Source organism: Procambarus clarkii, chromosome 68 (genome assembly GCF_040958095.1).
Source record: "Procambarus clarkii isolate CNS0578487 chromosome 68, FALCON_Pclarkii_2.0, whole genome shotgun sequence".
Lineage (NCBI taxonomy): Eukaryota > Metazoa > Arthropoda > Malacostraca > Decapoda > Cambaridae > Procambarus > Procambarus clarkii.
Window position 1 is genome coordinate 1,167,167 of NC_091217.1, and position 18,554 is coordinate 1,185,720.

At 39.6% G+C, this 18,554-nt stretch overlaps 1 protein-coding gene across 1 annotated transcript; it reads right to left on the bottom strand.

Moving 5' to 3' along the window:
- Positions 1 to 17,436: 17,436 nt before the first annotated feature.
- Positions 17,437 to 18,162, bottom strand: LOC138355594 (GATA zinc finger domain-containing protein 14-like). Its single transcript, XM_069310905.1, has one exon. The coding sequence runs from the start codon at positions 18,160 to 18,162 to the stop codon at positions 17,437 to 17,439; it is 726 nt and encodes a 241-aa protein (XP_069167006.1).
- Positions 18,163 to 18,554: the final 392 nt, after the last annotated feature.

Sequence of the window (18,554 nt, forward strand, 5' to 3'; positions counted from 1 at the left end):
GAACAGATCTTACAATACTAGTTGATTTTATACCCGCATTAGGTCAGGTGATAATACAATAAAGGTGAAAACATGGGGGGATACATAAGGGATAAACATAGGGGCTGCAGAAGGCTTATTGGCCCATACGAGGCATCTCCTATCCAAACACAAAGATTAATCCAGTGTAATTGGCCACTCTATTCTTATTGTGAATTGACCTACCATGAACACCCAAATCACGGAACTATTTACTCTACCCACCATGAGAGTAAGGACAAGACAAGAACATATCGATGCCAACACAGAAGACAATGTCCAACATAACAGGCCAATTACACTGGATTAATCTTTGTGTTTGGATAGGAGATGCCTCGTATGGGCCAATAAGCCTTCTGCAGCCCCTATGTTTATCCCTTATGTATCCCCCCATGTTTTCACCTTCATTGTATTATCACCTGACCTAATGCGGGTATAAAATCAACTAGTATTGTAAGATCTGTTCACTTGAGAATGAACCATGGAGGTTCGAAACGTCGTGCAAATTATACAAATAAGTGTAATACACTCTATAGTAAATCACTTCTTTTCTTCACCTTAAAAGTACGAAAATGAGTTTTGGAGAACTCCTATTTCAATTAAGCCCTGATGCTAAGAAAATAGTTAGAGGGATAGAAGCCCTAAACCAGAAAATAATAAATACAGAATATGCGGTCATATTCAATGAAACATATATATATATATATATATATATATATATATATATATATATATATATATATATATATATATATATATATATATATACAAAGAGATTACTAGAGGTAGACTTTGCCTGAGGTAGATAGAGATATAGATAAAGAAATAAATATAGTGATAGATAGACATCTATCGCTATATTTATTTCTATATATGTCTATATATAGACATATATAGAGATAAATAACATATATAGCTATAGACATATATATTGATGAGATAGATAGAAATGGCGATAGATAGACAAATTGAGACAGAGATAAAGCCGAGAGACAGACATACATAGAGTTGGATAAGGATATAGATAGTTAGATAGAGAGATAGATAAAGAAATATAGATAGTCATATATATATATATATATATAAGAGAGAGAGAGAGACAGGCAGCTTGCTGAACGTGAGGGTAAGAGAGATAGGTTTACTGAAGGGTTGTTAAATTATCACACACAGAGTAAAAGTCTTACATTTTGGATTTGAGAGGCCTTGAGAGTTTAATTAGAGGTTTGAAAGACACTGACTGGTAGACACAGTCAGTAGAAACTGTTTATTGACAGTTCAGTCTACACTATACTATTTACTTGATCACCGTCATATCGTTCACCTGACGGCTCGCCAACGGATTTTAAAACCTGCCAAACCTTCCCCAACTGAACCTAACACATCTTAACCTACTTAATATATATTCGGTTTTGACAATCGGAAAATGAGCTGTGTCGAACCGTCTTGTGTTCGAGTTGACCACATCCCTCCTTGCAAAACAGGTAGAGATCTCGCGCTGGGAATGAACTGATTACTAGAATGTTGACACCAGTTCCTATATCGACACTGAGTTTGTCATTTTGCAACATACCGATATGAGTTCAGGTTACCTTCTTCTCTACTAGCCATGTAGGTGGGTGGCTAGGGAGTGGGAGGGTGATGAGGAAGGTCTCATCCCTTACTCAGTGAGCCAGGTAAGGTGAAGGCGTTGAGGGGGGGCTGGGTAATAGGATGGGGCGGGGATGGGGCACCTATAGCCATCTCCCCTGGCGCCCCCCCCCCATGAAAGGTATGGCTCCTTTCACGCATGATCCCACCCCATATATCACACTAAAAAAAAAAAAGCTATTTATTTACACACACACACACATATATATATATATAAAGGGAAGTTTTAGGGAATATGGGTGTGCTTGCAATATGCGGCAACTAACCCGGGAGGGAAGGTAGGCAGGATCAACAGTGTTCATTGTGAGTTGCGCCGTGGGAAGGAGGAGACGTGAGTCGCTCTCTCCCTGGCATATTCTCTGGTGCGGAACCCGCTACCGCTGGCATCACTTGGATGCTCAGAGATCCTCTCGAGGTTTTCTTAATTCTAGCATCTTATGCGAAGTGGAATGAAAAAAAAAATTATCCATTTAAAGTGGATGTGTTGTAATAAAAAAAAATAGAGGGTGAGATCAGGAAATATTTCGTCATTTAGCAGGTATTAGGCTGTGTTTCGCGGGAGGTCACAAGGCCTACCCCCCCCCCCTCACCTACCTCTGAACTTCACTAGTATTCTTCCTCTTGATATATTTACATAGTGCCAGTGCTACACACTCATCACTGCAATATAGTGTCACTCTGAATCCCAATCACCTGCTGTGACATTTTGTTAATAGTTGAGGGGAGCGAGTGCGAGCCGGCTAGGCTGGACTAGGTGACGGGAGTATAGTAACTAGCCACCACCAGCCTAGGGCCACCCCTACTTGCTGGCCGCTCTGCATGCCATGCAGCTCTGCATTAAGGTAAGCTTGCCTTAATCATAGCCAACTGGCTTGCCCAAAGATCATCGACTCATTTCCCAGCTAGGCGTTTATTTCTCTCGGATTCCGTCATGAACTTAGAGTTGTGGTATCAGGGGGATACATATTTGTTCTTTTTTAATGTGATGTTTGGAGACAATAATTATTTCGTATATCAAAAAACAGGGTCTATTTGACTTAACACATTATTGTACAAATTCTTTCTGTATATCAGAGAAATTTGGTAAAAAAATTGAAATTATAAGCAACATTCATAAAATTATTACGTAATTATACTGATATCTACTATCTACGTATCTACTGAATAATGACATATTTCTATAATAGTCTGTTCTTGTGAAACATCTATTTGTGTAATATATCTTCACTTCATTATATAATATGAAAAACTAAGTTCTGCATTTAAGCATTTACCTGCTTTAATCTCTTAACTTGAGTATCGAAATGCATCTTTAAGATTCTCACCTCAGAATATGTATGTAGCTCTGTGAGCCATTGGCAGGAGAGGAATTAACACGAAATTTGAACAGTAGAAGGCTTTGCGACTAGCATTTCCTCCAGTAAACAATCATCAAGTAATATGAACAGAGGGGATACCACCTCTGCTTGTTGGTAGGAACCCTCAAGCCTCGAAGAAGAGGATATGCAGCACCCGGGGAACCTTGTCGTCCTCCCACGTGCGCTGGCACATATTGTCTTCTCACACATACACACACACACACACACACACATATATATATATATATATATATATATATATATATATATATATATATATATATATATATATATATACATTCTGAAAAGCAATTTGTGTATAACTGGCTCTGTAGAATGTCAGTGTTCTGTTCATTAGTTTTTTAAAGTAACTTGAAGTGACGAATTAAGGTAACTTTTTGTATGTGGTTATTGAAGGTGGTAATTAAATCTACTCAAATACAGGATGAAAAAATAAGGATATTAATTGGCTGTCCTGATAAAAACAATGATAGGCTATGGCCATTCGCATAAAAGTAATGATAGTCTATGGCTATTCTCATAACCATAGAATATGGTTATGAGAATAGCCTCATATCAAATAAGGTACTCTTTGGCTATTCTTATAAACGCAATGAAAGCCTATGGCTATTCTCATGAAGTTTAAAGGTAGCCTGTTTCTACGTTCATAAAAGCAAAGATAGCCAAAGACCTTTTTCGTAAAAGTCAATTGTCAATAGAGAGTCAGTTGTAGTTATATTCATATGCAACTGTTGTGGTAAAATAAACAAAACAGAGATAGTCTAGAACTTTGGTGAGAAAGGAATGTAATCTGCAGCAACCTTTGCAATGCCGTAGCGCCATCAACTGTAAATACGATAATGCAGACGGTACAAATCAGTAAGTCGTTTGCGTTAGGATTTTCCTTATTTACGTCTCTTGACATTTTGAAAATCAAATGTATATTTCATTTGGCGATTGGTGCTCCTGCATTGTTTATCTGCTTTCGAGTTAGCTAATTTCAGGGACAAAGAGAAATTTCAACAAAAAAGTATTTGTTTAGTTGTTACTGAATTTGACCCTTTTTTGATGCATAAATTGTGATAGATTGTTTTAAATATAAACGAGGAATTTGTTAATGTTATGAAAACTTATTTCTGTAGTTCCCCATTTATTCTTTAAGACAACTAATATATATATCGGTTTTGCAATTGTGTTCGCAATATTTACTTTTACTAATTGATAAATTAATTTACCCTGTTAAATACTGCAAAAAGGATTATTTTTTTTCTCGCGAAGCCTATGAATCTAAGAAAAAAATTCAAATAATAACTGCCATAACAAGTGTATTAAAAAATCAATTCAAAGTGATTATAAATTATTTAAATATGTAACCTCGAAATACAAACTCCTTGGAAGACTTTTATGTGTGGAATGTCAAGACCGAGTGACGACGGTTGCGTCTGGCCGCCTTAACACGCTATAAAATGCTCCCTTGTTCAGAATGGCCATTTAGATTAAAACTCCATCTGGTGATCAGAGTGTTCTGTGTTTTATTGTTTTGCTCTTAAATTTGTGTTCTTTTATAAGTGAATATATTTCTCTTTCTCAGATTTTTTTCGAAACTTATATGTCAAATTTGTGTGTGTGTGTGTGTGTGTGTGTGTGTGTGTGTGTGTGTGTGTGTGTGTGTGTGTGTGTGTGTGTGTGTGTGTGTGTGTGTGTGTGTGTTTATTTTGGCCTGAGCGAATCATATCAAATAAAAAAGACAATCTGATCAACCGTTTGGGGTTGATCAGATTAATTTTTTTAAAACGAATGTTTGCATTTCCCATTACTAGACGTTTGTTATGGGGGTCTGATCCCACAACCAAATAACACAACTCATCACAACCACCGAAAATAACCGCTGTCACAACACCACAAATCACAACCACCGAACACAAATGTAATAGAAGCAAAAGTGATTTATTCCAACTGCAAAGGGAAACACCTCTTTAACGTTGTTACACGAGGCTATAAACTGTTATTTCGTAGACTATTTGATGTAGATTACTGGCTTGCTTCAGCGCTAACAATGATAAATAATTAGTTGGCACAAATGTGCGATAATTTGAGAAAGTGGTCAGAGTAAAATAAATGAGTGACTATGAGTCCAAAGTGATGTTAATGCAGGACGTAGAAACCAGTAGTTTGGTTTGGTGATTGGCTTAACTAGGCCTATAAACGCACGGAAGTTCATATATATATATATATATATATATATATATATATATATATATATATATATATATATATATATATATATATATATATATATATATATATAGACTCAAGAAGTGGGTGACACCTCTCCGTGTACAGATGTATTTACCTGGGACCGATGACAAGTTTGCATGTGTTATTGTAGTCGAGATAACTGAGGATAACAAGAATAACAAGATAGCAAGATCCGGATGAAACTCGAAACAGGGAGAGAGCCTTTATCGGATGGGAATACTTGATATAGCTCATATTTATCGACGCTCACAGCTGTCAAAGTTCATATTAATCTGAATTCTTCCCGTGTCAAAGCTACCATTTATTGATGCATACATATGTCAAAGATCACTCACATTTCAGCTTACATAGAGCTCACTCATATCAAAGCTTATACAAATTTCATTCTTATCAAAGTCTGCAAAAAGTTCCCTCTTATCAAGGCCTACCTAAAGCTCACACTTTATCAAAGCTTAAACAGTTTATCATTTCAAAGTTTATACAAAGCTCGCTATTTTCAAGTATACGCACAGCTCACGTATCAGAGCTGTTCACATTTACCAATGCTCACAATGACTAAAGCTCACACTAGAAGCTGTTGTTGTTGTTGTTTAAGATTCAGCTTCTAGGAACAAAAAGTTCTAAGTAGCACGGGCTATGGTGAGCCCGTAGTGGACTTACCTGGCACAGGAGCGAGGCTGTAACTGCCAGCACTAGAAGCCTTCGCTTAATAACTAATACACACACACACAAACACCTCACATCACACACCTCTGCTCAGAAATCTGCACTCTTCCGTTGATTCTTCTTCCTTTTCCATCTTGGCGCCTCCTATACCCATCCTTTTCCATTGCAAAATAAATTGGATTGTATTTGTTTGACCTCGCGTGGGGCTATTTTCACATTGTTACAATAATATTGTCAGTGGTTCTGTCTCTTCATTCGTTTCTTCTCTCCATCCTCACATCCCAGCCATTTGTCTTCATATCCTAGCTCCCTGTCCTCAGATCCCAGCCCCCCCCCCTGTCCTCATATCCCAGCTTCTTGTCCTCGTATCCCTTCCATGTGATATGCAGTCAGAGCACATAGAAGGGGCTTAGTGCTTTCCCATTCATAATTCTCTCTCCTCTTTTTCCTGGTTATGGACGCGAAAAGAATCGAATCGAGAGAAAGGGAATGCAGAAACTCAGCCTCTTCAGAAAGCCTATTCTGTCACGCTCCATGAAAAAAGTTGGGTGTATGCCGCTTAAAGTAAGCGGGATAACCCTTTCAGAAATTGTATTAAAGGTGAGGAGGGGAGGGGTCACAGAGAAGGGAAAGCGAGATGGAGATTTTCAGAGAAATGAGGAGCAGCGCAACATGTTTCATACAATATGCGTCATGAATTACGTGTCGAAGAGTATGTTTAGTATATATGTATTATGTATATATGAGGCATACAGTATGTATATACTGTATGCCTCCTATAATATGTCTCTAGAGCACGTATGTGTCCTATAATATGTCTCCTACAGTATGTGTGGGTGTCGTAAAGTGTGACAAAAAATATGTCGTATAGTTTGTGTCATACAGTGTTATGTCGTATAATGTGTAACACAGTGAATGTCGTATATTATGTGTCAGAATATGTGTTGTATAGTATGTGTCGTATAGTATGCATCATACAGTATGTATAACATAGACCAGGGGGACAAACGGACTAGGCCTACCGAGCTAGGCTTCAGTAGGCAGAATACAATCCCCCAAAGTGACAATACCAGTCCATAGGCTCCGATCGTCCACAATTCCAGAATGAAAAACGCCAGCATTCAATAGTTAGAATTAATTGAAAATAAAAACACATATATATAATGCATAACAATGACCACAAATTGTGATAATAAAAGCCTCCCTGGGATGTAAAATAACTATTTACTGCTATAAATATTAAAAATACAGAAGAGCAAGATATCACCCACCATTTAGTATTGTTTAGATAACGCAGGAACGTCCCATAGAGAATATTCGGTTACTTTCAAGTTACTTACCAACGAAGATAAGCAGAAATTCGCGGTGCGAAAAAAAGAAATAATCGCGCCAGAACAACGTTGCAATAAAGCAGAAGCTGTGGAACAAGGAGCTCCGGCTGACTGGGTGAGGTGCTGTAGTTTAGTGGTCCTCCGCTAGTGGTTCTGGCGATGTTGGGCGCGGGTTATTACGGAGGGAGACTGCGGCCTCCTGGACCATTTGGTCACCATTTGGTCCGGGAGGCATCTCCCGTCACGCAGGGTGCAGTTGCGCCTCCACAGATCTCCAGTATCATCTTTTGATACTGGTAATGGCTCAAAAGGGCCACCACTTACGGGCTATTCATGCCCGTGCCACCTCTTGGGTGGCTTAATCTTCATCAATCATCAATCGGCCTCCTGGGCGAGTGTCCTCGTACTCCACAAGCAGGTGGTCAAATCCACAAGGGCCGTGACGAGGATTCTCAGGCAAAGGCAGCGTCTGGGATGATCTCGGACGTAGGTTCGAAGCCTCGTCACAGCCCTTGTGGATTTGTTCATTTGATGCATCATGCTATTGTGATTTCTGTGTGGAGTGTAAGCAGGGGTTGCTGAGGTTGCTTCAGCAGGAATAGTTAATGCTCGCCTTCAGCAGGGCCAGTTACCTAATGCTCTTCTAGCAGGGCCAGTTACCTAATGCTCTTCTAGCAGGGCCAGTTACCTAATGCTCTTCTAGCAGGGCCAGTTACCTAATGCTCTTCTAGCAGGGCCAGTTACCTAATGCTCTTCTAGCAGGGCCAGTTACCTAATGCTCTTCTAGCAGGGCCAATTACCTAATGCTCCTCCAGCATAACCTAATGCATCTCCAAAAGTTGACATATATAGACAAGCCCAGGAGAGAACTTTGTGGTGAGAGAATTATGTCAACGTCAACTCCTAGAGAGGCGTTACGATACTTGTCCATGTTTGCTGCAAGTCCATACTGGAAACCACAAGTTTCATCGATATAAATTCTTCAAATCATATGAAGATCACTTGTGTCTCTGACGATGCCTGTTTAATAATGCCAAAGCTTTAATAATTCTCGTTGATGATGTAACTTTACATCAGAGCGAGCAACTTTGATAATTTCAAGATTCTTGTTTGATTCCTCGAGTCTTATTTACATGTCTTACGTTCTTCTTCAAAGTTATTTTAACAATTTTATTATATTGATGCTAAATGTTTCATTGAAGCTCTCAACATCTTCGGAGGCTTGGGGGAGGAAGTGATAAAAAATTAATTGATTAATTGATGAAGATTAAGCCACCCAAGAGGTGGCACGGGCATGAATAACCCGTAAGGGGATAAAAATTATGTTTGTTGTTTAAGATTCAGCTACTGGGAACTAAAAGTTCCAAGTAGCACGGGCTATAGTGAGCCCGCGATGGACTTACCTGGCACAGGAGAAGGGGTGAAACTTGTGTGGATAAAAATTAAGTGAAACTACGATATATATGAGGGAGAGGTGAAGTTCAGAGTTACCCAATCGATGTTCAAACTGTATTTTAATAATTAAGAACTAATAAGGATGTATTTTGACGTAAAAATCCCCAAAAGTCAAAGTAAGATGTATTAAATTCATAGCGGCTCACAAAATGGACATGATGTCCCTTTTTCTATTCGTTGGTCATCGGTTAGGCTAGGTTCGGGCAATTTAGTACATCATTTTGGTGACGTTGTGAATGTTCCAGAGGACGGGCGGTGATGTTAGCCGAGATAGTAGGCGATGTTGAGCTTGTTATTCTGTTTTGGTCTTGAGATTTTGTGGGATGTGTTATATGTCTGCTTTTACCAGTCTATTTTCCTTTCTCTGTTGTTTGTGTCGATAATTTCGGTGTTTTGGTCAGGATATCTCTCGTTGTATTTAGAAATGATGAGTTCTTTGATGAAGCCTTGTTGATTGTGCATTGTCAGGCGCTTTGAAATAGATGATGATTAAATTTTTTTTTAATTTTTCCCCGAGGGCGAGTTTATTGGGCAGCGCCACTCATCTTGTGAGTGGACATACCGCCATAGCAGCATGTACAACACTCCCCAATAGGAAGAAAACCCGCTGATGATGATGATGAAGTCACCCAAAAGGTGGCACGGGCATGAATAGCCCGTAAGTGGTGGCCCTTTTGAGCCATTACCAGTATCAAGAGCTGATACTGGAGATCTGTGGAGGTGCGACTGCACCCTGCGTGACGGGAGATGTCTCCTGTGTTCAAATAGATGTCGTTGTCGTGCCTATATATTGAGATCGTTGGGATGGACGATCCCTAAGTGGGCCTGTTAACCCAAAGACGACATTGATCCCTTTCACGGCGTTTCGTTTAAGGTCGAGAGAGTTCCTCACGACCAAGACGTAGGTTTCTTACAGTCTACTGTTCCAGCAGTACTGATACTGCTAGAACAACCGACACCACTTTCTAGGAAGGTACTTATCTTGAGGGTTATCTTGAGATGATTTCGGGGCTTTTTTTTTAGTGTCCCCGCGGCCCGGTTCTCGACCAGGCCTCCACCCCCAGGAAGCAGCCCGTGACAGCTGACTAACACCCAGGTACCTATTTTACTGCTAGGTAACAGGGGCATAGGGTGAAAGAAACTCTGCCCATTGTTTCTCGCCGGCGCCTGGGATCGAACCCAGGACCACAGGATCACAAGTCCAGCGTGCTGTCCGGTCGGCCGACCGGCTCCCTTAGCTTCACTTGTAGAATGTAATGAGTACTACCTTACTCTCCAGTGATGATAGAGGCAACATTTTTTATCGATTATGTCATTCAGAACTCTTTCTACCGTCTGATGGGTCATTAAATAAAAGTTACTGAAGAATGGCTCACCACTGCACAATAGGTTCAACCCATGTTATCTTGAGGTTATCTTGAGATGATTTCGGGGCTTTAGTGTCCCCGCGGCCCGGTCCTCGACCAGGCCTCCACCCCCAGGAAGCAGCCCGTGACAGCTGACTAACTCCCAGGTACCTATTTACTGCTAGGTAACAGGGGCATTCAGGGTGAAAGAAACTTTGCCCATTTGTTTCTTCCTCGTGCGGGAATCGAACCCGCGCCACAGAATTACGAGTCCTGCGCGCTATCCACCAGGCTACGAGGCCATGTAACCTGTCCAGCGTGACATCGCTTTGATATGTTACCAGTTAGTCTTCAATTCACTGAAAATATAATTCCAGTCAGAGTGTCTCGGCGCCAGTTAATTTATTACCAGTTTAAAATATTAAAGAGGTGCATTCAGTAATAAATACAGGTTATTAATGTGATGCATTATATCGGATGTATTATATTGCATATGATGTATTGTAATGCAAAGGTCGGATTGTGAGTCAATAATTTATATTATAAATAATTGATTGCATTTCCTTGTGGCTGATGACGTCACGTGTGTGGTGACGTTTTGACGATGATGTCACGAGAGTAATGACGTCATGAGGTCGATGACGTCACGGATGTCCCAGCCACTGGGATGACAACAAGTCACTGTTTCATCATGATAAAATGGAATGGTCGATCCTTTAATTGACAGTGACATCACTCTCTGTGCACGACTTAGCAACTAATGGTCAGAGTTGCACAATGATTTAGTAACACCGTTGGTTCACTCGCTTACACCATAGCCTCATTACCGTTGTCAGAATGTTTCTCCAACAGTCTGTTGCTCGCCCACGGGATGGGTATGGGGTGCATAATAAAGAAAGAAATTGAAATTGAATTGTTGGTGGCGACTGTGAGGGACACTGTCCATTATTGAAGAATTGTTACTGGTATTAATTATCGGTTGGCTTTTGTTTGACAATTTAGGATTTAGAGATGTTATTCATAACAACTTATATACAAATTATTACACTAATGGCTGGACTAAACAGATATTCAACAGTCTAAATCACACATATTTTTGTTTGCAACAATTGAGCACCATTTAGCTGGCGATTGATTGATTGATGAAGATTAAGCCACCCAAGAGGTGGCACGGGCATGAATAGCCCGTAAGTGGTACATTTAGCCGGCGATTTGCAAGGGGGATGTGTATATATTGGTTCAAACAATGGGTACTCTATCATGTGAGCGGTGAGACAGGAGTTACACAACTTTATATATGACAAAATGTGGATAATTTACAGACAATTTCAAGGAGAACCAATATAAACTAATCATACTATGAAGCTAAAGAAATTTGCTCACCCTCAGCATTCTACACCAACAGTCTTGGGCTGTCACGGGTCAGAACTACCCCACACGCAGCTCATACAGCAGTTTTAGTTTAGTTCATTTATTATGCACCCCATACCCCATCTTGTAGGCGGTAGTGGAAAGGGTTACAGAGGCACATAATGGGCTCAGGGACTGAACCCCACAATTCATTTAGCTAAGCAAGTTACAATCTTGATCTAACCTCAACAGGACTCACGATGCCTGTCAGTAATACATCTCCTCGTGACAGTAGCTTCTTCTTAATTCCAAACATCCAACTAGGCGACCCTCAGTTTCCTCAACTGCCTATTGTTGCGTCAATTGTAAGTAAATTCCGAAGTTGAATTTACTCACAAATAAGTTTATATTTCTGGGAAAGTTGGAGTGGCCACTGATAAGTGAGTTCCTGAAAGAAAAAGAGGCGATTGAGTTTGCTGGATGACTAAGACGGTCGGGGATTGAACGCCGACCTGCATGAAGCGAGACCGACGCTCTACCATCCAGCCCAAGTGGTTGGACAGGCCAAGTCAGGAGAGTGCAGTGAGTGCGAGGATGGACTCGGTGGATACGTCTTGAACATTGAATCAACAAAGATTAATGATACTTGAAAAATAATTTGTTTAGGGTGATGGGACTTTATAGATTTTGAATGTGGCCAGAGAACTAGTCAAGATGTGCAAGATCTTCATTTTGGCAGCGAAGTGATGGCGTTACTGGAGAGATCATGCACACACTATGGGCTCAAGCTCACCTGGAGATCTCATAGATACACCATGGGCTCAAGCTCACCTGGAGATCTCATAGATGCATCACACCATCAGGTACACCTGAAGAGACCATGTGGATACTCAGGGACACCCACAGAGGACTGATGTAAGCTTCGAACCCTGCTAGCAGCTCCAGCTGCCGTTGAGACAGTCCGCTGCAGAAGAGTAACGCTAAACTGCTTCTCTAACCTTATTTCTTAAAGTTATTTGAAGTCACTCCTGGGTCAACCTTCACAAGTGGTTTTCTCGTATTCAGTCTGTTATACTATGATCTGGAATTGATGTGAACCACAGAAGACGTTCTTAATATTAAGCTGATTCTCTCCCTTCTCCATTATCATTAACAAGTAAACTCTTGTCATTAATACCTTTGTATCAACACCACCGTAACTAAACTCTCATGCATTAACTAATAATACCCACTAAATATTTCTGGGATGATTATTAGAAATTTGCAAAAATATCAGCACATATCTGGACCTAAAATCTAGGAATTAACTCTGGCAAACTTTTGGGGAACACATAAAATAAACACTAGATCCCATTCACGTGAAACCGTCGACGTGTTGCCAATTTAAAATGAGGCAAATCAATTTCAGTTCGGGCGCTCCTTCCTTCTCTTTTGAAGGCACACGGCTGCAACTATCGCAGACGTGAGACCTGACTCCCCCAATTACAAGGCGATTAGAGGGATTTGCCCAACAAGGCGTAATTGGAGCCTACAAGTTGGCTGATATATATATATGTGTGTGTGTGTGTGTGTGTGTGTGTGTGTGTGTGTGTGTGTGTGTGTGTGTGTGTGTGTGTGTGTGTGTGTGTGTGTATTCACCTAGTTGTGTTTGCGGGGGGTTGAGCTTTACTCTTTCGGCCCGCCTCTCAACTGTCAATCAACTGTTTACTAACTACTTTTGTTTCCACACCACACACACACCCCAGGAAGCAGCCCGTGACAGCTGACTAACTCCCAGGTACCTATTTACTGCTTGGTAACAGAGGCATTCAGGGTGAAAGAAACTTTGCCCATTTGTTTCTGCCTGGTGCGGGAATCGAACCCGCGCCACAGAATTACGAGTCCTGCGCGCTATCCACCAAACTACCAGACCTAAACAATCTGTGTGGGACCCACATAAATGGTGTGTGTATGTGTGTGTGTGTATGTGTGTGTGTGTGTGTGTGTGTGTGTGTGTGTGTGTGTGTGTGTGTGTGTGCGTGTGTGTGTGCGTGTGCGTGAGCGTTTCCCCCTCCCCTGGGAGCATAGCCTCCCATCATTAAGGTTGTATTGTAGTATTTCTGGTTATATTAGTCCAAACAACCAAAGTTTTGGTTGTATGGTTTCTCGGGGCTATCTTAAAGGGATTGTGTTCTCATATCTTAATGTTGTTCGTCCAAGCAGGACGTTTATATGAGGTTTGTTTCCCGTGTATCCTATGTTGCCTTATGGCATATATATATATATATATATATATATATATATATATATATATATATATATATATATATATATATAATATATATATATATATATATATATATATATATATATATATATATATATATCCTAGGTTGCATTGTCATATATGGATATTTCCTATGTTGCATTATGTTATATGTATCATTTGTTGCATTGTCATATGTATCCAGTGTTGCATTATGTCATATGTAGCTTATGTTGCATTATGTCATATGTATCCTATGTTGCGTTATGTCATAGTGTATGTATCACATGATGCATTATGTCTTAGTGTATGTATGGAATGTTGCATTATACTGTATGTATGCTATGTTATATTGTATTATGTATTATTTCTATGTTGTTTTTGCAGTAGTTTCCAATATAATTTCCTACTATGTGTTCCCAACTTGGAACACAAGTGTGGAGCAAGGATAATATTATATATATATATATATATATATATATATATATATATATATATATATATATGCAAACAAGCCTGAATGGTCCCCAGGACTATATGTGACTGAAAACTCACACCCCAGAAGTGACTCGAACCCATACTCCCAGGAGCAACGCAACTGGTAACTACAGGGCGCCTTAATCCGCTTGACCATCACGGCCGGACAAAAGGAAGTGGTAGCCGAAGCTATTTGAACCACTTCCCCGCCGGCAACTCGGATGGTAATCTTGGGCATAGCATTTCACCAAATCACCTCATTCTTTGGGGCACACGTGAGGAACACAAATGCAAACAAGCCTGAATGGTCCCCAGGACTATATGCGACTGAAAACTCACACCCCAGAAGTGACTCGAACCCATACTCCCAGGAGCAACGCAACTGATAACTACAGGGCGCCTTAATCCGCTTGACCATCACGGCCGGACAAAAGGAAGTGGTAGCCGAAGCTATTTGAACCACTTCCCCGCCGGCAACTCGGATGGTAATCTTGGGCATAGCATTTCACCAAATCACCTCATTCTTTGGGGCACACGTGAGGAACACAAATGCAAACAAGCCTGAATGGTCCCCAGGACTATATGCGACTGAAAACTCACACCCCAGAAGTGACTCGAACCCATACTCCCAGGAGCAACGCAACTGATAACTACAGGGCGCCTTAATCCGCTTGACCATCACGGCCGGACAAAAGGAAGTGGTAGCCGAAGCTATTTGAACCACTTCCCCGCCGGCAATTCGGATGGTAATCTTGGGCATAGCATTTCACCAAATCACCTCATTCTTTGGGGCTCACGTGAGGAACACAAATGCAAACAAGCCTGAATGGTCCCCAGGACTATATGCGACTGAAAACTCACACCTCAAACCCATGCTCCTGGGAGTATGGGTTCGAGTCACTTCTGGGGTGTGAATTTTCAGTCATATATATATATATATATATATATATATATATATATATATATATATATATATATATATATATATATATATATATATGTATATATATTATTAAATATGACCGAAAAAGTAAGATTAATAATTCTAACACGAATTTTCTCGATCTTTCGTACGTTTCTTTTCACTGTTGGTGGTAATTCAAAAATCAATTCTCCAAAATTCATTTTTGTTTAAAATTCATTTCATTTTAATTCAATTCATTTTTAATTCAATTCATTCAAATTAATTCAATTAATTTTTCTGTGTTGTTTACTAGGATTTCTTTGGCGATGGTTTGGTTGTGGGAAGAGATTATATGTTCCTTAATGGAGCCCTGTTGCTTATGCATAAGCAACAGGGCTCCATTAAGGAACATATAATCTCTTCCCACAACCAAACCATCGCCAGAGAAATCCTAGTAAACAACACAGAAATCATCGATAGATACAGCGATAGCAGGCGGCTTGACGTCTGCGAGGCACTACACATCAAGAAGTCAACACCAGCAATCAACAGCCAATTAATGCACAACTATATTCTACCCACCTCAAGACTCCGCTCCAATATAGAAGCATCAAGAAATATGGATCAATAGGCTTTCTACAAATCACTTCCATTCAATACCCATTGTTTCGTGTTCTGTCTTGTGTTTAGGAATTTAATACCCTATTAATACCACCTCACCCCATCCACCTCACTCAAATGTAGATATAAACAAATCGAAGATGTGTAAGTTCTATTCAGTTGTGTATGTGTAAGCTAAAGTCTCTGAAAATGTAATAAGTTTTACGAAACGCGCTCAAGTGTCGCGTTAGACTAGAAATAAAAATGAATTTTGGAGAATTGATTTTTGAATTACCACCAACAGTGAAAAGAAACGTACGAAAGATCGAGAAAATTCGTGTTAGAATTATTAATCTTACTTTTTCGGTCATATTTAATAATATATGTCTACAGGAAAGACTGCTACCAAAATATACTAATATATATATATATATATATATATATATATATATATATATATATATATATATATATATATATATATATATATATATATATATATATATATATATATATGTCGTACTTAGTAGCCAGAACGCACTTCTCAGCCTACTATGCAAGGCCCGATTTGCCTAATAAGCCAAGTTTTCATGAATTAATGTTTTTTCGACAACCTAACCTACCTAACCTAACCTAACCTAACTTTTTCGGCTACCTAAACTAACCTATCCTATAAAGATAGGTTAGGTTAGGTTAGGTAGGGTTGGTTAGGTTCGGTCGTATATCTACGTTAATTTTAACTCCAAAAAAAATAAATTGACCTCATACATAATGAAATGCGTAGGTTTATCATTTCATAAGAAAAAAAATTGAGAAAATATATTAATTCATGAAAACTTGGCTTATTAGGCAAATCGGGCCTTGCATAGTAGGATGATAAGTGCGTTCTGGCTACTAGGTACGACATATATATATATATATATATATATATATATATATATATATATATATATATATATATATATATATATATATATATATATATATATATATATATATATGGGGATGACCTTCGACAAGCAGCTCGCTTCCGTTAAGCCTTTTTCTACTCGTTTTCCCTGGAACACGACTCACATTAGCTATTTAAAACCAGGTCCTCAACTACTGCTGAGTAAACAGGGGGGGGGGTGTACATTGTACAGTTAAAGATATTTGCTGAAACGCTGTTCGAATAGTTCGCGAGGTCTCCAGCTAAAAATTTCGAACATCTATTATGAATTACCCAACGGTTTATACCAGTTATGTGTCTTGCCGGAAACTCTGTATGTGAATATATATAAATGCGTGTATTATTTCTACATGAATATGTATGTGTTACAGGATTTGTATAACCGATGGATGTGTATTATTGTTTACATGTTTGCGGCTTGCATATTCTCAGATACACATGCGCGGGTTGGAGTGTGCATGTGCATGTCAGAGTATTAATTCTTGGTAGTGTATGATATACACTTCTCTCTCTCTCTCTCTCTCTCTCTCTCTCTCTCTCTCTCTCTCTCTCTCTCTCTCTCTCTCTCTCTCTCTCTCTCTCTCTCTCTCTCTCTCTCTCTCTCTCTCCCTCTCTCTCTCCCTCTCCCTCCCTCTCTCTCTCTCTCTCCCTCCCTCTCTCTCTCTCTCCCTCCCTCTCTCTCTCTCTCCCTCCCTCTCTCTCCGCTGGTAATATATTCCTGGCGCAAGACTAACTTGCCTGGTAATGGTCTTAGCGTGTTCTCCTGCCTCTTGAAACCGCAGAGAGCTTTTGGGGTTCATTGTTGAACCACTTTGAATGTTCTCCTCGCCATTACTCATGACCTTCTGTGTTGTTGTGTCCATTGATGAGTCTTTGATTGTGGTTGTGTCCATTGATGAGTCTTTGATTGTGGTTGTGTTCATTACTGAGTCTTTGATTGTGGTTGTGTCCGTTGATGAGTCTTTGATTGTGGTTGTGTCCATTGATGAGTCTTTGTGGTTGTGTCCATTGATGAGTCTTTGTGGTTGTGTCCATTGATGAGTCTTTGGTTGTGGTTGTGTCCATTGATGAGTCTTTGTGGTTGTGTCCATTGATGAGTCTTTGATTGTGGTTGTGTCCAGTGATGAGTCTTTGATTGTGGTTGTGTCCAGTGATGAGTCTTTGATTGTGGTTGTGTCCAGTGATGAGTCTTTGATTGTGGTTGTGTCCATTGATGAGTCTGTGGTTGTGTCCATTGATGAGTCTTTGATTGTGGTTGTGTCCAATGATGAGTCTTTGATTGTGGTTGTGTCCGTTGATGAGTCTTTGATTGTGGTTGTGTCCGTTGATGAGTCTTTGATTGTGGTTGTGTCCATTGATGAGTCTTTGATTGTGGTTGTGTCCATTGATGAGTCTTTGATTGTGGTTGTGTCCATTGATGAGTCTTTGTGGTTGTGTCCATTGATGAGTCTTTGATTGTGGTTGTGTCCATTGATGAGTCTTTGATTGTGGTTGTGTCCAGTGATGAGTCTTTGATTGTGGTTGTGTCCATTGATGAGTCTTTGTGGTTGTGTCCATTGATGAGTCTTTGTGGTTGTGTCCATTGATGAGTCTTTGATTGTGGTTGTGTCCATTGATGAGTCTTTGATTGTGGTTCCCGAATCATATATTCTTTATATATATATATATATATATATATATATATATATATATATATATATATATATATATGTCGTACCTAATAGCCAGAACTCACTTTTCAGCCTACAATGCAAGGCCCGATTTGCCTAATAAGCCAAGTTTTCATGAATTAATATATTTTCTCTAAATTTTTTCTTATGAAATGATAAAGCAACCCATTTCATTATGTAAGAGGTCAATTTTTTTTTATTGAAGTTAAAATTAACGTAGATATATGACCGAACCTAACCAACCCTACCTAACCTAACCTAACCTATCTTTATAGGTTA